General features: G+C 38.4%; 1 protein-coding gene across 3 annotated transcripts in view; it reads right to left on the bottom strand.

Annotated features, from left to right (window-relative positions):
• Positions 1-133: 133 nt before the first annotated feature.
• Positions 134-24,482, bottom strand: part of SCAF4 (SR-related CTD associated factor 4) — a 49,232-nt gene continuing 24,883 nt past the window's right edge. For all 3 annotated transcript variants that reach the window (XM_082043640.1, XM_082043641.1, XM_082043642.1), the window contains 9 exons: positions 24,022-24,212; positions 22,297-22,397; positions 21,141-21,254; positions 20,220-20,376; positions 18,518-18,672; positions 12,495-12,657; positions 12,280-12,360; positions 11,993-12,181; positions 134-4,284 (listed from right to left, as the gene is read on the bottom strand). In XM_082043640.1, coding sequence (XP_081899766.1) covers positions 3,443-4,284; positions 11,993-12,181; positions 12,280-12,360; positions 12,495-12,657; positions 18,518-18,672; positions 20,220-20,376; positions 21,141-21,254; positions 22,297-22,397; positions 24,022-24,212 — 1,993 coding nt within the window. In that variant the 3' untranslated portion in view covers positions 134-3,442. The remainder of the gene's footprint in view (positions 4,285-11,992; positions 12,182-12,279; positions 12,361-12,494; positions 12,658-18,517; positions 18,673-20,219; positions 20,377-21,140; positions 21,255-22,296; positions 22,398-24,021; positions 24,213-24,482) is intronic.

Here is a 24,482-nt window from a genome sequence, read left to right as displayed (position 1 = left end):
CTTGCTAACATGGAACAGTGGGCCTGGACTTCCTCCTGTCAGTGGTTAATTATCTAGACATCCAACAAGTTGCTTCCAGCTAGTAACCCTGGAAGGACTGAGACCAGAGCTCTGTCAGTGTTTTTTATTTGCATTTTTGTGTGGTTTTGTGTGACAGAATCCCATGTTCTGTGGAAATAACCTGACCCCTTCTGTGTGTTAGAGGCAGGGATTTGACGTACCCAAGGATAATTACTGCTTTGCAGAAATACCTTCTTGCTGTAAAGTGTAGTAGTGTGTGGCACGTGTGACGCTTGCACGTGGATGCAAGGGATGTGTGTGTGGTGGGGAAGCCTTGAGCATATAAATGATCTGGTTCCAACATGTGTCCTTGTGCCTTGCCTGCTGGCTATGTGGGCTGGGTTGTTTGGCAGGTGCAGGCAGCTCCCATCAGTGAGAGGTGAGGCCTGGGGGGCAGTGAAAGTCTGGGTGCGTTGAAGAGAACTTCTTTCTTCAAGCTGTGTGGAATAGGTCTTTCTTTAAGAAGGATATACATAGCCAGAAGTTCTGTATTTAATTTAATAGAGCTTTTTCAGATGTGTAATCACTATATACTAGTGCCAACTTTCATTATTTTCTTGTATGTACCTCTTAAACACAGATTTCCAAGTTTTTTAATTGAGAAAATTATTACCTTTAATGAAGACTTGTATCAACATTCCTTTATCTGGTACATAAGAGATATTCATGGTAGTAATTGGTTGTAGCATGTTACAGATGGAATGGCTTCTGGTAGTATAGTGAGAATATTGCAAAAGCACTTCTGAAATTCATTGCAGGTGGCAAGCAAGTGTGTGTACAGTTTATACCCACCTGTACCTCTTCCAGGGGATTAGTCTATGTTCTCATTCAGCTGCTGCAGCAGAATTAAGGTAGTAACTCCACCCTTCAGCTCCTGCTCAAGCATCAGGGGATGCAGAAGACCCGCAAATACCACCATCATTCTTTGTGTTCCTGAACTTCATAGGACTGTTGTCATCTCCCCTTCCCCAGAGTGGGGAAACTAGCAAGTCCTTGACAACTGTAGGAGCTGTTGTGGAATGCAAGTGCCAGCAGCTCTGTTGCCTCCTTTCCAGCCTTTCTCTGTGCTGAACTTTGTGGCTTTGAAAGCCCAGTATGTCTAGATCGTTATTTCCAAGCCTGTTTTCTCTTGCTGGGTTACATACCTCATAGTACACTAGCCTAGGAGTCAATGCTGTACTGAAGGACATGCACTTAATGCTCAGTTTATGTATGAACAAATTATTGCAGCTGGCAGGCAGAGGCTCAGTAACCCAGGTAGTAACTACTAATGCTGTAATACATTATGAGTAATGGATGCTTGCACTAGGCTAGTTAATCTTTCAGTACAAATTGCTGGCTTGTCTTCTTCTAAAGCTGGAAGTTTGGTAGTTGTACAAGGGTAGGATGCAGTTACACTGGTGATGCTGTAAAGATGCATCCCCAGCAGGTTCACTATACAATTACTGCTTCAGAAGGCATTACAAAACTTCTACAAAGCATGTCCAAGGTTTTGATTTCCATTTCCTAGAAAGGGAAACAGTGAGAATGTGAGGTGGCATTTGTGTGAACAGAAAAGTCTTCTGTCTCTTTCAGTCTTGTCTTCAAACCTTTTACTGAACGTGTATTAATTTAAAAAAATCCTCTTTCCTTACAGAATTATGGCAGTTTTTACTAAGACAAGTTTTAAACATAAGATGTAAAAGTCTGGCTCTGTATGAAAAGTTAGTTCTGCTAGCCCAGCATGAAACAAACATTAAGGACACAAGTTTTAACACATGGAAGCTGAGTTCACTACAGTATGTAAACAATTTTTTTTTCTCTCTTTATTCTGCTATTGCAAGAACATAAAAATATATGTCCTCTCCCCAGTTCATAACTCCACGTTTGCTTTCCCACCCCTCTCCCTCGCCCAGAAAGAAAAATCCCTCTGCTGCAGAGCAGCTATGAAAAAGCACTGATGTATGCAATCAGCTGCCCTTCAAGGGGAAGAAAAGCAACTTTAAAAGTAGAACACATCTATATCAAGGAAAAAAAAAAATAAATATGCACAGGATTCATACAATTTTTCCACTAGGCTTCTCAAGTTTAACATGCTTAAGTGTGGCTGATGGAGGAGCCTGTTTCAGGGCAGAACTGTGAGGGCTTAGGCTCTGCTCACCACGGCACAGCTGCCTTTTAACATTGTTTGTGCCTGAAGGGCCGATTAGTATTTGTCCTCTTAAAATCTGACGAAATTACTTAAGTGATATGGAGAAGAGATGGTAAAACTTACGTAAATACAAGCAAATTCATTCTTTGTCCATCAGTCCCGTAGGTACAACAGTAAAAATGTGACACCTACCTCTTGCAGGATTACAGGAGGTAAGACATCAACACAGACAACCGCAGCAGCCCAGGCTTGTGTGGCTGAAGAGGCAGCATTTAAAAATCCTTGTGCGTCCTCCCACCTCCCTTTTCACAGCCCCATTAAAAATAGGTCAGCATTTTACATTGTCTTTTGGTGTCTTTGATTTCTCTTTCTCCCCGCTTTCCAAAAAGCATCAAGGAATAACAGGTACAAGAGATGCTGAACTGGTGTGCTCCTGAGCCACCGCACACGGTACTGTTATAACATCACAAGCAGAGCAGACCAATTATGGCTGAAGGTGTCCATTTTTAAAAAAGGCAGTTAGGGCAACATTGACCGCAGAACCAGTTGGAGAGGGGGAAAAGGAAAAAAAACATAAAGAAAAAAAAGTGGATTGCATTGCAAACACTAAACAGTTAACTCTTCAATTAACATTTTAAAACCACTAACTTTTACCTAGTATGGTCAAGTAGATCATTAAAATGCAGCAATCTAAAAACCAAGATGAGTTACAAATAAAAAATTGCTTCTGTGAATAGCTACACAAACAGATGTATTTCTCTTTAACAAATATAAACAAAACAGTCTAATTTAGACTCCAGTACAGCATTAACAGTTCCAACTTTAAGATGTTGAACACTCCTTTTCCACTTCAGTGCAGTGTAGGAAGAATAGCACACGTTAAAGTTTGTTACGAAAATAGAGTTTATTAAAAACACATCCCTATTGTTTTGAGGAGCTTTCACCGTTACCTTTTCTTAAATTAAAAAAAAAATAGAAAGCACTTCTACTTCTGATTTGTAAACTTTTTAAAGTCAAAACTTTAAAAAAGTTACAGCAAAAATGAGTAATATTTTAATCATATCTTCAGTATCTCATGTTATGTTGTGGCTATTTTAAATAGAAGGGAAGCAATCAAATTGCTTACAATTCCCCACCAACTACTGCGGGGCTGTGATATAAGCAGAAGCAAATATGATACAGCAGACTGTACAACTCTAAAGCTCTACACTCCAACAAATGTCACTGTCGCCTTTCGACAACGTCCAGTCTCTAGCGAGGAGCCTCCGCCACTGAGCCCAGATCCTTCTCCGCGTGTTCCACAGATGAGGTAGCCTCGGATGGTAACTCTTCCACGGGTTTTGCACCTGTAGGTTCAGACTCTCCCGCAGCAAGTTCAGAAACAATGTCTGCGTCTTCCACTTTGCCGCTATGAGATTCATGGTTTTTGTCGCCATCTGCCCTGTCTGTCACCTCCGATTTCTCCTTTCCTCGGTTTTCTTCCTTGTCTCTACGAGATTCCCTGTCCCGCGAATCTCTCTCTCTGTCTCGGTGGCCACTGGACCGCCTGTTCCTGTCCTCCAAGTCTCTGTGTCTGTCGCGCTCGGGGCTTCTTCGTCCCCAGTCTCGCCTGTCACGATTACCACCTCGCTCGTGATCTCTTTCCTCGTTGCGGTTACCGTAGCGCTCGCGATCGTTTTCTACCCGATTTCCAAAAGATCTCCTTCCAAACCTTTCCTGGTCTCTGTTAGACGTGAACGTCTGCCTGTCGTTCCTAAACTGCCTCCCATCTCTGTTTTCCTCGGGTCCGCCTTGCCCCCCGCTTCCCGGCATCCCCCCAGGTCTCACAAAGTGACCCGGCGGTGGGAAGGGGGTTTTCATTCCGTGGGGGGGTGGCATCCCAAAGCCCCCTGGCCCTGGTGGGGGCCCTCTGTGCATCATGTGGGGAGGCATGTGTCGCGGGGGCATCAAGGGGAACCGCTGCAGAGGAGGGGGCGGCATTCCGGGCGGTCGCTGGAGCGGTATCAAACCAGGCCGGGCACCCAAGAGGCCAGTGGATGGGGTCTGCAACCCAACAACAGGGGCTGGCGGGGGTGGCGCAACCCCTTGAGTGCCTGAAACAGAGAAACACACGCAAAGTAAAATCAGAGGCCGGCAGTAAGGAGAACAAAAAAGCACTTTCATAATTGCAAAAATTCTGAAATTATCTCGTGAAAAGAGTAACACCAAAGTTGGGGGGGGGAGGGGGCGTGGCACAGGGGAGGGGAGAGCAACCTGCAAAGCCTCCTGTGCTGGTTTACATACTGTAAAGAGAACGTTGTCTTCAAACAGAAGTTTGTGTTGTGATAGAAATAATTAATATTGCAATGGTAGTAACTAATAACTTAACCTATAAGCTTCCTTTTGTGAAGAAGCCCTTGCTATTTGGCAGGTCAACCCTTCCGGATCCCCAGCTCAGTGCTTTGCTTCGTCAACTGCTGATGAAACACCTTCCCAATAGGTTATGCTTCCCAGGCTTCTAATTAAAGACAGCTCACCTCCTCGTTACCTTTAAAACATTCTTCCTCCATTAGAAACATCAGCAAAATTGTATCTGGCTAAAATGCCTGAGATTTGAACTGGGTCATCAACAAGATTTTTCATGTGCGGAAGAGACTGCAGATACGGTCAGTGATGGAGGGAAAGGGACAGGGCTGGGGCAGGAGATAGCAGAGAATTCAGTTTACCCTTCCAGAGAAAAGGGACATTTCAATGTTTAATTTTAGTAAAACAAACCTTGCAATGTAAACTAAAAGGAAATGCAAGAGGTAACTTCTGGATTTTATAAAATACGGTTTCCCATCCTTTATAGCACATACCAAATACCAACTATTTCGCATTTCTATTCCTGGACTCTTGTTTTAGTATGGTCTCCGTAAGAGATTAAAAAACCCTTACTCTCCAAACACATTTTGAGAAAGCTCAGCCCAAAGCTTGTTGACATCAACACGAGCCAAAATGGAGGATTCCCGAGCTCCAGAGGACACCGCAGCAGTAAGCGTGTGCCAGCTTATTTTGTGTGCCTCCTTTTGTTTGAGCTACTAATGCCACTGTCTCATGGGCTCTGCAGCATTTATACTGGATCTGCTCTGTTGTTTACCTGAAAATAAGCTCCATATCTGAGAAAGAATGTGTTGTTTTTCAAACACCGAAACTGACATTTAAAGGCATCAACAGCTGCCAGCAGAACAAGCACCAATCCCTCCTAATCCATCTTGCGTTCCTTTATAGATTTGTTGGGACTATAAATAATGTTTTATTTCCACAGATATTAATAAAAATGGAAGAATGCAGGTTATGTAAAATTTTGTAACTCCTCCCACGGGTAAAACTAGAATGTGAAATAGCTATGGAAATTCACACTGGCATTAAATACTTGGCCAGTGTCATCAGTGAAAGCTGCACTTTGATTTCAGCTTAATGAGCATGGTGGAGCAGACAGCCCAGATAACCTTCAGCCAGCGTAGCTTCCCTCTTCCTCCCCCCGATTTATTTAGCATTTCTATCCCAAATATGTCTGAGCCTTCTGAAGAACATGTTGCCCTTTCACCAAACCACTTCTTATGCTTCGAACATCTCTAACAAAACCTTTTTATCTGAGTGTTCTTTATATTCATCTTAGAAGGAAATTATCCTTTGCTGGTCAGGAGAAGTCGGGTAACAAAGATGTGAATGTTCTTCCAGTCCATGGCATCATCTTACCTTCCCCTCCCAGCAGTCACTTCTAAGACATGCCTTGACAGGTCACACTCTTTGAAACAAATGTTCCAGCAGCAACAGCGTTTTGTTTTGTTTCCCATTTTAATTTTAAAACACACAGCCCTCCCCATCCTCTTGTTCACAACCAAGGCTGTAAGCACCCAGTCTGAACTCCTCCCATGACTTGGTACTACAGATCTGATGAAAGAGACATATGGCTAATGATGCCTTCCAAGAACATTATTTTGCTGAACTCTGAGGTTTGGGGATATTTTTGTTGATAAGTAAATTCTTCCACAGGAGATATAAAATAAGGAGAAAAGAGTAACTGAGATCTAATGAGCTGAAGAGGACAAACATATGATTCTGCTCTATAGCAGCAGCATAGATGTGGGTTACAACAGCATGAACATGAGGCAAGTGTGAAGAGGGTTTTTTTAATTTAACGAGTACAAGTAATTTAGTTTCTCAACCTTACTTCTACAGAAAATGCAGCACAGAAGTAGCATAATGGTATCTGAAACTCCTTCTCTTTCAATCTGGACTGCATTAGCAGGGTAACTGAACTCTTCTTTTAAATCAGCCCAAATTTTGAGGGTGAAGTACACTGTAGAAAGAACTATTAAGAGTTTCCCTGCTGTGCTGCCAAATCAGGCACCAATTAAAAATTTACTCTTAAAGAGCTGTCCAGGAACACGTCCAAGCTTATCAAAAATGCTCAGTAAAATTAGTGGTACAGATTGCACGTGCCATGTCTAAAAAATTTTACAGCCCTTTGTTGCCTTACATAGAGAAATACAGTATATAAAATTTAAATATTTTGTCAAACTTGAAGTACTACAGCTCCTAGAGAAACAATAAAGTGATTTAATAACCATCTCATACCTGTGCAGACGAGTGACGGAATTTATCGGCCCCAGCCTGTATTTTATTCGTCTGTTCATAACTGTAAGCTGTTTTGTAGCAGCTACCCTTGTCTTCTTGCTTATAGGTATGACATACAACCACCCCTTTCATCAGCTGCTTATTCTGCATAACATGGCCAAGACGTGGCTTTTATTACTAGACACTGCTTTTAACACTGGAGATGCAATCCTCAGATCTTACACCTATTCTGTTCAAATGTGTAGAAATATAGATTGCTTTCACAACTTATTTTTATGTGTGGCCTTTACCAGTGATGCATATTGAAAGGTCCTCGGAACTTGCAAAGAGTGTTTACTATGATGAATGCAGACTCAAGTGCACTAGGAAGACACATATCGCCAGCCATCAGTGTTGTTTCAGAGGTGCAAGAACAACCACACAGTGTCAAAAGTTTCATAATTTCACTTTACTCGTAAGACATAGCCCAAAATACTAGAGCTGTCCTGAAGTGTCTTATATCCAGAGATGTCACAGGAGCCGTCCTTACTATTTTGATAAATTAGGGAAAAAGCCAGATTTCTGTACCGCTGTAATTCCATTTCTGATTATCTTCTCTTCTAGCTGGACAAATCCCATGTTCCCTCGTGGTAATTATCAGTGTTACAAATGCTGACATAACTGAGAAGCATGGCATCTGATTTTATTTCCTCTTTTTTAACTGAACTCTGCTCAATAGGTGGTTACAATGTCTCTTATGATCCATTGAATTACCTCTCAGCTGTCCCAATACAGGAAAGCCAGGAATGGTGATTTTTCTGACACAGCAATCCTGCTTCTGATGCACCTCCTTTGCAAATCGTACGGAAATATATATGAGAATAAGAAGCCAGAAGCTTAATATTCAGCAGAACAGGCTCAAGGTTTACTCTTTGAGTTTGATGCTGATGTTCTGCAACATTTAGCATGTCACATTAATTCTCCAGTGGGGAATGTTGCATCTTAAAACTAGAACATTAAATGCTAGCAAGAAATTCTTGAAAGATGGACAATGTTGTAAATCTTGTGTCTTTTTCTGGAGTTGGATACAGAATCCTTTAGACCAGGCCAAGACTGTAAAGAAAGAAGCCTAAACTTAAGAGCCTAAATATTGATTCACAGCTTAAATAACTTGCGGTAAATACCAACATTTTTCAGGGTAGTCAGCGTCCACCACTGAAGCCAGCAGGAGCTCGCTCTTATTCATGTAAGATGCTTAAACAGGATTAGAGTCAAACTACATTATGTGTACAGTACTGGTTATTGGTATTAAGACTTCTGAAATTCCTGCTTGGTAACACAAACACTAAACTGATCTGAGTCAAGGGAATCATCAAGGCAAAACTGAATTCCAGGAATGCTGCTTGAGAGCACATGTTCCCTTACCTCCAAATTCTCCTTCCGTAGTATTATGAAAGCAACAGTCATATATATATAATTAGCAAACATGCAGTGTTTGTTGTGCTTTTAAAATGGGCTATCACAAGAAATCTGGAAATGTATTAGGCTTATCGTTGTTCATACCCTGTATTAATTAAAAAGCTCATCCTTCCTCTGAAGGCAGTATCACTTTATAATAGAGTAAGACTCTGATGAGCTCAGAGAATATCTTAGTGTGTCTTTGTAATCTGCATTAAATTATAAAAAAGACCACATAGCTACTTAAGAATAAACCATCAAGGGAGAAAAGAATAATTCAGCATGCATTAACAGGAAATGAATACGAAGTTCGATAAGAACTACAGTATAATTAATATTTGATAATATGTAATTATCATTGTAAGAGTTTTGGTAAAAAGAGCACTAGACCGGAACCTACAAACTGCAATATGGTGTATTTAATCAAGATAATAGATCACAGAATCTGAATAATCAAAACACAGCATCTGCAACAGCAGTTTATTACTGGTCCAAATTACAGCATTTGCTCAACACTAAGAACAAGTTGGCAAATCAAAAATGATTTAAAAGTCTGTCACTTTCTGCAATATGCACAGGTAAAAGGAGTCTAAAAATATCTGCTTTGCAGACCATTTAAAAATGACATATGAGCACACACTCTCAAAACCAGTTACAGTCTGGATAGTCTTGTTCATATTAAGAACAAGAACCTTTAACAGCAGCAAATATGATCAAGGAAACAACTAAATCAGAACAATCTGAGGGTGGTTTTTAGAAATAGGTACAAAAAATTCAGACACAATGTCCACAAGGGATCACGCCTCTGAAGCACAAACAATGTTGTTGTTGGAAGTGGTGAAAGAATTGCATTGGAGGAACAAATGAAATTAGTGGAGATGAAACAGAATGTAACGTACATTACTAAGAAAGCATATGAAATCTTACAACAATCCATTTAGAATTACTTTGTAACAGATCTTCCATATAAAAACTGAACAGATAAACTTCATTTTGAAGTTACAAAAATCAGAAAAGCGCTCCTGGTGCTTGTACAGATTACATAAGGTGTTCTCAAGCAAGGTTAGGTTTAGATTTCTATGACAGTCTCTCCAGAGCAATCTTCATTCCTTGAATTCAGCCTGCTGAAGTAAGTTCTTCTATCCTGCCCAAATATCCGAAGAACATTTCTTCATTCTTCATGTTACGCTAATCAACCCCCTTCATCCCTATTTCCCCAAGCAGAGTCCTCATGACATACTTCATGATGCTGTCACACAAATCTTTCTTCCAACTTCTTATCTCAGCTTGGAGAGCCACACGATGGGAATGTTTAATGAGCAGTTTGAGGACTTTGTGAGAAACCAGTCACACAGTCATTTATTCAAATGGCTAAGCCATGAGGTCCTTTAATCTGAAGCATTTGGTTTCCCTCGTCTGCACTTGCCCATGGCTAACTGAGGGTCGATGCCGTACCCACTCATTTACTTTGTCCAGTTCATTTGCCTCTGACCAGTACAAGACTAGGTCACTCTAAGGCTACGTTTAAACTGTAAGCCTACAAGTAGTTGTGGGCTCTGGGACCAGGATGCATACGTAGATTGCATCTCATGTTCGCACACGTGGTGAAACCCTGGCACACTCCATCTCCCAGGCTTTCATTTCCCTAGGAGCAAAACCTGACACACAGAATGAAAAGGAAGGAATGATGATGCAGCCTGTCCAGCTCTTCAGCTTGGAGGCTGGGGAGGGCAAGACTTCAAGGGACACTTCTTTGCCATCTACATCAGCATGAGTGCTGGAAAACATCACCCCTTTCGTGTTTTCCTTCCAGCCTAAGGAGAGACCAGATTTGGACTCCCACACACTGAGCTAAGCTCAATTGATAAGTGAATCAAAGTGATCTTACGAAGAGAGTTTCTGTTTACTTAGTGAAAAGTTTTCAAAGCAAAGACAATTTATATTAATCTTTTATCTTTAATCGTGTAAAATATTATAATCTGTTTCTTCTAGTTTTCTTGTATCATATTGTGAACAGTCCCCCTTAACTCCAAAATGTCAGGATGGAAGGACTTCACATAATTCCTTGATTATAAATAACTTCTTCTTGAAGTAAGACACTCATCAACATAAGATGTTATTACTTAGGTAAACACATAAATCTCTAAGCTATTACTTCAGGTCTAACTCCGTAAGCTCACACATGCAATCTAACAAAAAGAAAAAACTCTGCTATCCTGTTGTAGATGAGACAGAACATTGGAGGAGTCACTCTGACCACATGGACAACTTTACCTGCCTCAACTAGTCAGTAAACAAGTTAATAAAAAAACAAAGACAAGTTTTTGATCTTCAGATAAGCTACTGTCCTAATGTGGGTATATCATTTACTTCACTCCGATCTTTATTTTGTAAAATGTTTGTCTCATGTGTATAGCAATACAGCAACCTTCAGAGAGTAACTCAATACATCCCAAAGGCTTGGAATAAAAAGTTCAAGTTATGCCATAAAACACATAGCACCATGAAACTTCAAAACTCTAGTAATACCGTGTTGCAATTACAAAAAGTGTAACTTCATCATTAAGATGTGATTGTCTTAAATGTATAGTCTGATAATCCTATCATTACAAAATTGTCAGTGCAAATTTTTTTAAGCTTTTCTCTGTTTGCCAAGTGTCCAAGATACTCTAAAACAATTACCTGCTGGTTTTGCATATCTGCTTTCGCAGCTTTTACAAAGCAGAGTGAAACTCAGAGAGAAGCAACTTTAAAGTTTTTGAAAAACGCCTTTTAAAAGGGTCTTATTTTGAATTCCGAACATGAAGGATCCAAAAATCACTAGTCACAGCTGGAAAATCTAGCCATCAAATCCAACAGAGCAGTGAGCTCTCAGGGAGACAAACAGTTGTGCTTTTTTCAGTGTACACTGTAAAGTTCTGGGCAGAAACATCCTAAACCACAATTATATTTTTCATTCACTTGTTAGGCTCTCAGAGGTCTGAAATCCCATAAACGTAATAATCTCATTAAAATTTGTAGGAATCAAATCTCTTGAGTATATTTTTGACGTTGACCCATAAAAGGCCACTGTAAAATAAATATCTAGTAGACCTCTGTAACATTAAACAGTATACACCACTCTCTTTAAAAATCTGACCAAGTTCATATCATATAGTGAAATTATGTGAGATACTGAAAGTTAGCTTGGTTCTGCTATAGTCAAAATACCATTTTGTAATATTTAAATAAGGTTAACATATTGTTTTAAAAGTTTCAAAACTTGTAATACTGCAGGGCTGAATAAAAGCTTTTAAAAATTATTAAAATACTTTATTCCATACATAAAAAGCAGACGATATTTTCACAGATTTAAAAAATGCTAAAAAAATTACTGTTTCTAAGTTGATTTTGTATATGTAATAGTTGAGTCTAAAACATCGTTCATGTCATATAGATGTTGTAAGTTCATTTTCTATATGGTATAAATGTCAATTTGTTAGAAGTAGACAGCATTTCATTCTGTCCTGAATTTGTAACATAAATGTTACAGCTTTTTTGTTTCTTCAGAAAACAGACGTTCGATAATAAATATTACCGCTCCTTCTGTGCAAAATCAAGCCACTAAAAATTATCTAAAAGCCAACACAAGGGCATAAATTTCAAAAAGTTAGGAAAATCTGCTTTACTTTCTCATGAACTGTGAGTAAGCAGTAAAGTCAAAATCGTATTTTTAAATTCAGGGAACAATAAACCGAAGAATTTATACAAAAATGAACTTACCAAGAAGTGGAACACCTTGGGTGACAGGAGCAGGTACATTAGTAGGTGCTACGGGAGGTGGAACAGTCGCATATATTTTGGAATTATTGGTAGTTTCAGCATTCCCCCTGGATCCAGAAACCACTGTTGGGATGGGATTTCCTACGGATGAATCTTTTGTAGTGTCTTCACTTACACCAGTTGCTGTAGCTAAGAAACAACGCATTGACATATTACAAAAAAGTCAGCTTTTCTGCTTGCACAATACCTTCCTTCCATTGCCGCCTGCCCAAGATTTAAACACTTACAATTTGGGATGTTTACTGCTGGAGTGTGAGGAACTGATACTGGAGGAGTTATAGGTGGTGGTGGTCCAGGAGGAAGAAATCCTATGAAAAGGTAGACATCAACACTGAGCATCACTTTACCAAAACATACTTGTGCAGTTTATATGGCAGATGCTTTTATTTGCTATATAGTTTAAAAAAAAGGACTTAGTATTCCTAAAATTATATACATATACCTGGGGGTAAATGCATCGGGTTGAAACCAGGTCGTAAAAATGGAGGTGGCGGCGGTGGTGGCACTCCAGGAGCAAACCCAGGAGGTGGGATTCCTAAAGGTGCTGTGAAAGCAGGTGGCTGGAGCGCACCAACCACAGGAGGACCTGATGGATGTGGTGGAACCTAAGAAAAAAGGAAGGGGAAAAATGTGTTATCTCAAGACTGAATGTTGAGCTATTTCTTGTTCAGCTGTGGACTGCTGTCTTCTTTGTCCATCAAAACAAGAAGATATAAGCTAGCTTAAATTACTCTGCAACAAGGTGATTTACATAATTGATCTAATTAGCAGCCAAAAAAGTCCTACAGCTTAAAACATCGACATTGATCTTGTCTTTGTTCTTAAAGAAAAAAAAAATCTCTGTGGTAAATCAATATTAATGCATGCTGGTAGCTGGTATATCTAAAAATACCTTTTACACAGCAGCTGGAATTAATTTTACCATTCAGCATGATACACTATAATGCACACAACTTCGGAGCAATTAAAAAACCTTTTATTTTTTCATTTTTGCTGCCTGAATTTGTACATTATCTTAGAGTGACTATTGTTTCCTTATTAATTTATTTTTTATTATTATATCAAGTTCCCTAGACTCATATTTATGAGCTTACTATAAAAACTACATTAAATGTGTGGGAATCAAAAGGAAAAAAGTCTAATCAAGATATGTTCTGCATTTAAAATTGATTTATTAAAGCAAGGAAGAGCTGTGTACTCAAGTGACCGTAACTGACACCTCCATGACCATCAAAGCTTCAGAACTACTACACTACGACCCTTCATAACTCCTCTTTTATTTCTAGAGTAAAGAAGGAAAAGCCTTTACTCTTTTATTCTCAGCACTGAAAGAAGTGGCACTAAACCAAACTAAGAAAAATACTCTCCTTAAACCTGGAGAAGATACTAAAGCTGCCAAGCACCTGATACGATTTCAAAGTTCTGTTCCAAGTTCTCTACCAATGGCCAGGTTAGTGAGCTGAGTCACATTAAAACTTGTACTATTAGATTTTAAGAAAAATTAATTACAATAGGCTTTAATTCATTACGCTTTAGCGTAGACCACCCCTGTTTATTGTTAAGTTTTAAATTGCTTATTTATTGCTTTATAACAACCTGCTGATTAAGTCCTGGCCTGAAGTTCAGCTAACTGAGCAGGATGTGAGAAACCACTGGATGTGACATGAGAAATTGCCAGACAGGACAGGTAACAATGTGCGAAGCTGACATGTTATAGATGGCACCATGAGGGATGGCTGGATTCTGCAGGTGGTTAAGGGGGTGTTATGTGAACAACAGCCAGACTTCAGTGAGAAGCAGAAAGGAGGCACTGGGGACCTCCTGGGGACTAGGACCTTGCAAGGCCAACAGTGCACAGGTAAAGCATATCTAAGAGCACCATATAAGGCCAAGACTACCTAGATGAACATTAACCTGGAGTAACACTAGATGTGCTGCCATTAATCACAGTTTAAGCTTTAGAAAAAGTACTCCAAAACCACAGCAACCTAATTTGGTAGGTATTTTTGTTTGTTTTGCAGGGCATTCCTTCAAATCACAATGACAAAATTAGCTAGACAAAGTGACGGACCTGCTGACTGCAATAATCTTTTGTGAAGCAAGTGTTAATGTACAGTGTGTATGTAGCAGAAGGAATTGTGGAGGGATATCGAGAAGGCTAAAAGGTTTATAAAAGAGGGGAAACTTGCTGAATGCTGTCAGTCCTTAAGTAGTTAAAACCTGTGAAAACCGTGGATGAAGCATGTGTACACAATGGCTTGAGAAGAATAGTAAAATCTTATGATGGAAGTAGGAGGAACATCAAAGGAAGATGGTTTAGGTATGTATTAGAGGATATTCATACCTAATTATCCAAGCTTAACTGCTGTATTTAATTTTTTTCTAAAAAGTTAACCTAATGCATAGTTGTAAGTAACACATTAAAACCTTCCCTTTAAGCAGAAAGAAAAAAGGAAAGCCATAAAAATCCGCACATAAATGTCAAAACATCTAATTTAAAATACAATTTAAAGTGTTAAGTTTCTCTGTATGTTAAAGAGATGGAACCAATGGCTAATAAACACTGAGAGATACCAAACACAGAGAACAGGTGAACAGTTTCAAAATAATGGCTAATGACTTGGATGAAACAAAATAACAAAAAATGCTACTGGGAAGACCTTTTATTAATGGGGAGACCAATATTAGGGAAACCTCATATTTTACCAGCAACATTGGAAAATGGAATAACTCACTTCTCAATAGCTGTAATGCAGACTACCCGGTGCATTTCAACGAACACTTCTTGGGGTCTGGCCTGTGTCCAGGTACAAATATTTCTTAGTGCACACCTATCAGATTGACACTTGAAGGAGAATCATTTGCCCTGTGAACTAAAGGAGCACGGTGCACCTACCAAGTCAAGTAAATATATATTTAAGTGCACCAGCAGGAAGACTGCCATTTTCAATAGGAAGGGTATGGGATAGATATTGGACCAATGCACAACTCCCACATCTAGTTAGAGGGAGAAGGAGCATGTAGGATTGAGAAATACATCAGCAAATTTAGGAGGTATACACTCAACTTGGACTATGGCTTCTGGCTGAAATCCCATTAAATGAAGAAAAGGGACTCTGGGTTGCAGTGGGAAATATAGAGAAAGGGTGGTCACAGCAACGCTCCTGGACTTCAATGTATAGCCTTGGCAAAGCCGGAGCCATGGTTCACGGTAAAAGAATGGCAGTTTTGGTAGGGTAACACCAAACTTTGCCAGGAGAATGGAGCACCAATTGCCCCAAACTTCCTCAACGAATAAGCAACACAAGCAGTATCACTACACAAGTGCTATTAACTGAAACTGACTCTCAATAACCAGGAAACAGACTTAAGTTGGTCTTGGACACTGCAATATGACTTAAAAATTAACACAGACCTACCCTCAGAGCAGACCACTGAGGTGCATTACTCAGACCTGCAGGAGTGGGACCAGATTCAGCAAGACCTCAGAGATCTCAATCTATAGGCGAGAAAAGGGCTTACTCCAGTAGCACAACACAATACAACACAAATATTCCATCTATCTTGCCAACAACTCCGGTCCCTGTGCCTGAGAAGATGCTGTGCGCACTACTGAGGCCAAAGAACCAGACTTAGCTACGCAGGCTATCACTCTTAGAAGGACATTATAGATCTGAAGTGCCTTTCTACATAAAGGTTGCATTCAAGGGTCCTGGCAGTAACAGGAGGTCAGTTTGCAGTTAGTTACACTGCACACAGGTCATGTCCGGTAGAGCAGGGCTCCATCCCTACATGTCCAGCCCACGCAGAGGGGGCAGCACAGAAGGCCCATTCAGGTTTTAACAGAGAAAGCAGTGGCGCAGCTTCTTCCCATCCTACCTTTACGCATGGGATTGTTAGGATTGTGAGCAGATCACAAAGGGGCTGATGAGGCCCTGACCTAAGTTAAGCTTCAAGACAAAGGGCGTTATGGCCATGAGAAGCTACTGGACACAGCATGAGAAACTGCCAGACATGACAGGTAACAATCTGAGAAGCTGATAAGTTACAGACAGTGGCATGAGGGATGGCTGGATTTTGTGGGTGGTTTACAGCATGCTTTGTGAACAACAGCCAAACTTCATGGATAACCAGAAAGGAGCACTGGGGATCTTATGGGGAAAAGGATCTCCCTTGTGAGGCAAACAGTGCGTAAGTAACCACATCCAGGAATACCAGACAAGAACAATATTACTTAGGTAATCTGATCATAAACAGCAAATCTAGGTAGCGATGCAGCAAAACTAGCACCAACACGGAAGAGAAAGCCCAACAAAACAGAAGGTCAAGAAGTGAGAAAAGAGAGAGTATGTTATGGGAATCACACAATCAAAGCTGTATTTATAAAGCCTGTTCTGCCATACCACACACATTCAAGCTGCTTCTCCAGTCAGAGGGAAAAGGCTGGACAGCGGTTTTCCATGGCTAACACAGGAGCAGTCAGCCAGCCAGAGCATCCTGGTATCACTGTACTGATGCCCATTGCAGGCTAGACAGCATGAGCAGCTACCCAGCTACTCCCCACCTCTTACAATCCCAAACACTAAAGACAAATACAAATGAAAGCAGTTCTGCTTGAATCACAGGACAAAAAAGCATCAGCTAATTAAAAAGCAGTGGTACTCTACAAAGAAAGTGGAATATAATGAGTTTTTTCCTTTAGGTATTCAGTCACATTTGCATATTACAAAACATGTTACTTTTACTACTACCATCACTAACATCATCACACCTGAACTTAATTTGTAAATTTTAAGAACTATTTACAAACTATTAAACTATTGTAATTTTATGGCCAGGGAAAACAACCGTATTGGTCAAGTGTAAGCATAAAAAAAAGTTCATAGTAAAACCAAAGATAATGACTTAATACAGTTCTCTGATCCTGGCCTGAATTTGTGAAGATAAAAGCTTCTTTGCTATAGTAAAAATCTGAAGCTGATGAGGCAGAGACAAGCAATCAGCACACTCAACATATTCTGAATCTGGTTGGTTTTTTCTTTACACTTCCTTTTTCAGCAAAGATTTAAGGAAAATAAACAAAATCACTATTATTTAATACAGTTAACGGTTACTAAAACTCTCTGAAATTAGAAATTTGACTTACATGTTCATTTACTACTAACACCTTACAGAATTTCAGGAATTCTGTGTCAAAACAACACAAAATTAAATATGCTATATTCTCAAATCACATAACTGGCTAAATGATATATGTCTTCAAACAATCTGAGTTCTTGATCTTTTCTGAGTGTCTGCCATATTGTAGTTAATAAATCACATTTTCTCAAGACGCAAAATAGTTTTATTTGCACTTCCTCCTATTTGGAAGAAGATATGCTACTATTTTAACAGTGACAAGGAAGAAACTATTACTGTAAAAGTAGTACCACATCTGCCAGTATGTAAAGCTAAAAGAAAACAGATTATAAAACACTGGAGGGAATAATTATTATAACATGCTACTTAAACTAATGGTAAAATTTCAGAGTGTTCTTTTAATGAGTGAACACACAACATAAGCTTTGACTAAAGAACCATTATAACAACAAAAGAAGAGTATGAAAAGTGTTATATTAAATTCCCAAAGGCTGTTCAAAGAGAGTATACACAATATGGACAAACATGAAAGCAATATGCATATTTTAGAAGGTCTATAGCTTATTAAAGCCAACAGTGAGGAAAATTAATTAGGAAACCAGAAAAAGAAAGAAAAGGCAATCATAAAACTAAGAGGATGCAATTCAGCCCATTAATAAAAAGAATCTACTGCAGTAATTCATCTGGGCCTGGGAGAACAGGTATTAGCAGTACAGTTCTACAAATACTTCAAATAAAGATCTGGCAGACACACATACACTCTGCCTACATTAGCATTAGAGCAGCAACGAGGTTTTGGAGTAAATCTGCCATCGTTCCCACTAACCACATGCTGACTCAGTTCCCTGGGCTGTTCTGGTACATGCAAACTACATCCCTTTTCATGGAAATCAAACCAGACACTCTGCTCTTCCTGCGCGCAAAACATGCTCCAAACCATAATGGGTGGTTTGTTGTTTTTTTTTTTTTTTTTTTTTTTCAGAGTCTTCCATTGCCACTGTGGCTTAGCAGGAAAAAAAAAAAAAAAAGTTGTTCTACGAGACTGTATTGCTCTTTTCCATGAAGAAGCTCAAATAATGGACTTCAGGTGCATACTTGATCTATGGCACAGCAAAGTTATCTTCATAAATCAACAGTATAGCCAGTCTGCTAACAAGAGCATTTTTAACCCAGAACAACAACATGACAGACACACATACAAAAAATCAACTAGTTACCGTTCATCGTATTTCCTCCTCCCCGTTAACTTACCTATTGCCAAACTCAATTATTATTTAAAGTAAGTTTTTGTTTAAATATCCAGAGCAAATGAGAAGCAACTCTCACCTGTGGAGGAGGTACTGTTATTGGTGCAGGCATGGGAACAGGAATTGGAACAGGTAAAGCTTTAGGTATAGGTGACACTGGTTCATTATGTGTAGCTTCTGCACCTCCGTTTTGAGCTACTTCATTTTCAGACTTCTTGGGAATCCCCTTCCACTCTAAACAAAAGAACCCCAAACATATATGTATCAGCTCAGCAGAAGTGGACAAGTAGTCAAGGACTGCCATGTAAAATGACCATGCTTTCTGATGTTTACAAAAATGATGTAACTGAAAATATTCAGATGAGAAGTACAGAGATAAGACGCATTTAAATGTATTTCTGACAATAAAATTTTAAAATTACTTTAAACACAGTACAGCAAATCTCTACTACATAGCAGTAAATTTATTCCTTTGATTAGTCATTCAACAGCTTTCTTTTTCACTGATGGCATTTATCCATGCCCAGGACTCTGAAACACATTATCTGTAACAAAAACAGTGAGGTTGTTTTGGGACAAGCTTTCAACAGACTAATTCTATTGCTCTCAAGCAAGAAGGCATCAGATTTTTCACTACTTTGAGAAGTCATTTGTGAAAAAACAACATTTTCAAGTCTTGAACAAGGAAAAGGAGAATATAACAATGAAGAATAGAAGCAAATTAAGGGAAACATCAAACATAGCTTCAAACTCTATTTACAGAAGAAATATGGCTCCTATTGTTTGTCAGAAATTGCTGGGAAAAGAGAGCTAAGGAGAAAAAAGGGATCAGTTAAGAAGCACTGTGGGAAGGAGAAAAGCACTGAGAAGACTGGAACACACTTAGGTTATGTTTATCATTCGTTAGACTTTTTGTTTCAAATGCACACTCTATTTATTTTTGTGTTTTTATCAGGAAGAGATACTACCATTTAAAATAGCCACCACCTACTTAAGGCAAATTGGAAAGACAAAACCCTGAAATAATGTGTCAATAACTACTAATACACAAGCACATCACACAATGATTAAAACCAACAGCTTAGAGTACTGGTTCAAAGAACCTAAGGGTATTTCAATTGTTAAGTACTGCATTCCTTTAATATTACTTTTAAAATCATAATGGCCAGCACACTAGCAACTTTATACTGATTTGAAGCTGCTGATTATAATAGGTATCATTTTCTTAATATAACCATAGTAACCTGATATTTTCACTGTTTGCATACAAAATAACAAGAATCCTATTAGGTCCTTATAAATGCAAGACTTGCTAAGGGAACTGAAAATGTCGCAAGTGAGAAAACTATAGGCACTTTTTCTAGAAATTACAAAGTTGCTGTCTGCTCTGCTGCTACTCAAGTACTCCTCAGTCAGGCTCCTTTGCTAGTGGTGCCTCACACAAACAAGCGGTGGAGGACCAGGCTGGCTCTGGGACACAACACACTTTCATCATGTGTTGCCATCAAGGGCAAACACCAGTGCAGCTGACAGGTCACCTGGTAACCACGTGCATTTTTAGCCCAGCCTCTCATAACACAGCTGCACAATTCCTAATGAGGGACTGTCCTTAATGGCTTCCAAACTCCCTCCAGTCTACAGGTTGTACATGATACACTTCTCAGCCATTTCAAGGATTTTATGTGCACCTCAGAGTCATGAAAGTCAGCCACACCAACTTCAGCACACCAGCACAAAGGAGAATTTTTTTACAAGCATCTAAAGATGTAGCAATACTTTACCTGGACAAAGAGTTTCGTTGTCCAACATTCCTCCCTCACAGAAACTTTCAAGATCTTCAGGTTTTACTTTGTCCCATGGTATGTAAGTAACACCTAATTCTACATCCCAATACTGCTTATAATCTGGCTTTATTCCTTTATTCAAAGCCCATGCAATCTTAGGGGAAACAAAAATACATGTAGTCAGTAAAATGTTTCCACTTTAATGGATTCAATATTTACTTCTCAAAAACAACATTACCACTTAAGGCTAAAAGGCAAAAAGAATACTGTAATAGTGGGAAAAATAGGTTAGTTACAAAACTATGAAATAAGAGAGGTTTTTAAAGCAGACTTAGTTCTTATTTCTTGGTTTGACTCTTGCACAAAATAAAAATGTATAAATGTAAAAATATAAATAAATTATGTATAAATCTAAATAATAAATAAATGAAAATATATAAAGGCATTTTCTTCAAATGTTCTCCCATGACTAAAATTAATTCTGTTTCCCTTCAGAAGACAGTGTCACGGTCTAATACAATGTTCTTCAAAAGGAAGAACTTCACTAATGAATGTGTTCTACTTTACTTATTAGTACTTTTTGTAGGATTAGAATATATAATATTCTAATAAAAGACAAATAGCCAGCAACAAGAAAAACATAGTTACAGTCCACTGTAGTGACTAAAAGGACACCATTTTAGGTGGTTAAATAGACAATTATTGGCAATCTTCCAAGGAAACAGATACAAGTCCCACTAGTCACATTACAAAACAGGAAGAATACATCAAGTAAATAGTGGTCCATTCGCATAAATTAACAGAATACCATATCCAGAATACATAAAAGTCTAAAATGCCCCAAAGCCTAGAATAGATGAAAAGGGATTACGGTGATTACAGTAACTTTAGAACAGCTTGACATGTTCCAAGAAGTACCTTTATAGATTTCTGATTGACTTTGAAGTTTCCTCGGCTCAGTTTTTGCAGGGCACGGTAAGCATCTTGTCTGTGAACCATTACAATATAGGCACATCCTCTAGGCGGTATCATCTGTTTGTATTAAAAAAAAAAAAAAAAAAAAAGGTTTTGTTGGCACATTAACAAAGTAATGAACAACACACAAGTCTTCAATTATAGTACGCTGTAACATCAGCAAGTGTTTCAAAAAGGACTATGGTAGCATGAAAGGGAATGTTAGTTGAGAGGTATATTTAGCCAGTATCTTCTGGAAATATAAATTTCTAGCAAATGAAAAGCAACTTCTTATGTGGAAAGTTTTAAACTTTGTTCTGTGTGACAATACGGACAACTGTTGTATATTTAATCTTTTAAAACCGTTAAACAGTAGTATTCATGTAAATGTTGTGGTCTGGCAATTAGTTACTTTGTTAGAAGAAACAAGACACTCTAATATCTCACTTCATTCCATATACAATAAGCAACCAGCTGCACCTCCATGTTCTGTTTTATTTGCAGTTTTGTAATAATTTTGATTCTTCGTAATGCATTTGAGAAAAAAATTTATCTTGTTTTACAAAATTTGGGAATAGGAAGAAAATTACAGTCACTTATTTTTGTTTGCTTGTTTAAATTAAATTTTATAGCTACTGGAAGAGCTGTCATTTGTATAGAAAAATATCCTTAAATACAACAGTGCAATAATAGTTATCCATGTTTACGACCAAAATGACAGAAGAGAAACAAGCAAAAGTGACAAGAACATGTGCTGAGAGTCCACATAAAATGGAGCAGAGAAGGAAGTCAGTAGTATAGCATGAAATTCTGTACCCATCTCAACAGCCCTTTCTTGTTCAATTCTCTCCAAACCACGACTTTTATAAAAATGGGATAATCTTCTGTACTACCCCAACAGCATTTTTAAACTGCAAGAAACTAAAGCAACTACCTTCTTGTATTTCTACAAAGCAGCCAATGAATTGAGTTTACAAGCTAGAAAACACAATCATGTAGGAAATCAGAGCTCTTGACTCTTCTCAATGTATCAACAATAAAGCTGTCTTAAAACAGTTTGAAAAGTCTTTTTGTAACCAGGACATATCAAAGTAGCTTACACAGCACCATTTATACTTACATTTATTGATTCAATTGGCCCAAACTCCTCCAAAAGACTTCCAACGTCCTGTTGAGTTGTCCTTTTGTCAAGTTGTCCTACCCAAAGCGTAGTACTACAAACTACAAAGATTTAATGCAGATTGTAAGAGCACTTGGAAATACACGTTTCACTGGCCAGAATGTCAAAATAGTTATTTTAAAAGTCAGTTATTGAAATGAAAAAACCAGCCAATATTACAATTAATATTTTATTAATTAGAGGTTTTTGACAGAAATCTCTTTTTCTTGCCCACCTGGAGCTGTGTTAACATTTAACCACAGCAACTACATCGGAATTGTTGTTAGAATGCCCCCACTAAGAAGCTCTCTATTTAACTTAATATTGAAGTGACCTGCAACTTCTGATGATCGTGTTTATGGTGATACACCCACCACTGGCAAGATTTCCCTCCAGAATGTGGGAACAATTCAACTACAATGAGCAACCAAACTTTTGACATCTTTAGTAACCTACCCAATGACTTTTTTTCTACAGTTAAGTGAAAAATTGACACAAGATTTTTCTTTCAGGAATGTGTAACCAACGTGCTTATCTTGCTTCATGCTTCAAGGTAGTAAAACACACTCATCTATGTTTTCCCCACTAAGTGATATAAAACTGCAAACCTAAAAAGCATTGTGTGACAGGATCTGGGAGAGATGTTGGGAAAAGTGTATCTTGCACCACTGCCAATAAGCTTTTAATGAACAGCTACTATGTCTTTGCAGTCCTTTTAAACTAATGGTATTGTAATTCACAAGGTTTTAGCGAGATAAAACTCTCCAGTTTTTATTCCTCTTACATAAAAAAGAACGTTCTCATTTTACTTGATGACTCCAGAAAGGATTCCACATTCCCCAGGAACACTCAGAAGACAACTACTACATTTTGTCTATAAACAGAGGCAAAGCCAGGATTATTTCAGAAATCTGAACATCAGACTGTGTGTTTTCCAGGTCAAAGCTCCCCTCCAGGTTTGAGAGACACACAACATTGAATCATTAAAAAAATTGTAATAATGTGCTCAACTACTTGGTGCTCAATCTGCTTTACCTTATATGTCTTGAAGGAAGGAAAAGAAAAACACGGTGTTTCAGCTTTTTCTTCCCTCATTTTACAGCCAAAATATTTCTGACTTGGAGATATTCCAAAAATATCAAATTGTCTACTATGACTAAAGGAAGTACAAGGATGTGTGGTGAATTTAATTCTTACCAGCTTTACAACAGTTCAGAAAATAAATCACAGTATAGTTTTATTCTGTTTGGATGAGTCTTGGAACCCACATGAAATAGCATTAAACACAAGAAAAAGGAACCAAAAAACCCAACAACAACAAAAAAACCCACCACACATCAAGTTAAGAACTGTCTTCTGGGATATTCTAAGCAGATACCATACACTGACGGTAAGTACACATGTCAAAATTAAATTTAAGAAAAAGTCTAATAGATACAAGAAGTGTATTTCTTTGACATTTACATTTTTGCTAAAATAACTGTCTTCTTAGTATTCCATTTTACATAGGTACGGTATGTACCATAATATCTTCAACTACACAGGACTCTTAAAATTCATTAAAGAAAATACTGGACAAAGACAAAAAAATTCCATGTATGAACCAAGAAGATGCTGAGCATCCGAAAAATGGTATTATGGGAATTTGCAGAGCTACACAACAGTAAAGAGAAAGCATAAACTTACCACTAACAGTTTCTGACTTTATCTGAGGAAGGCCTTTTGACCTGCGTTCTCTCTCCCTCTCTCGTTCACGTCTTTCTTGTGACCGAGACTTAGGAGAGTGTCGGCGTCTATCCCTGGACCGAGATCGAGATCGACGATGACGTGACCTTCGAGATCGGGAGCCAGATCTTGATCGTCTCCTTTTAGGTGACCTAGTTTAAACAAACAACCATTTATGTTCAATCTTTCTGACCCAGACATTGACAGGTAACTATTTCAGATATCTATTTAAATAATCAGGGAAGAGTTCAGTAAATAAAAAAATAAATAAATCCAAGTTCGTTCACATGCATTTAGGACTATAATAAGTTATTACAGTAGCTTATTAATGCACTACAAGTTCATTGTTTTTCAATATCTTCTATTACTTTTGTATTGAAGTTTACTATCAAAACTATATTCACCTTAACACAAAAAAATTG

The sequence above is a fragment of the Streptopelia decaocto genome, assembly GCF_964273445.1.
Source record: "Streptopelia decaocto genome assembly, chromosome: 1".
In the NCBI taxonomy this organism is placed as follows: Eukaryota; Metazoa; Chordata; class Aves; order Columbiformes; family Columbidae; genus Streptopelia; species Streptopelia decaocto.
Note: the sequence above shows the minus strand (reverse complement) of the source record. Positions and strands in the feature narration are given on the sequence as shown.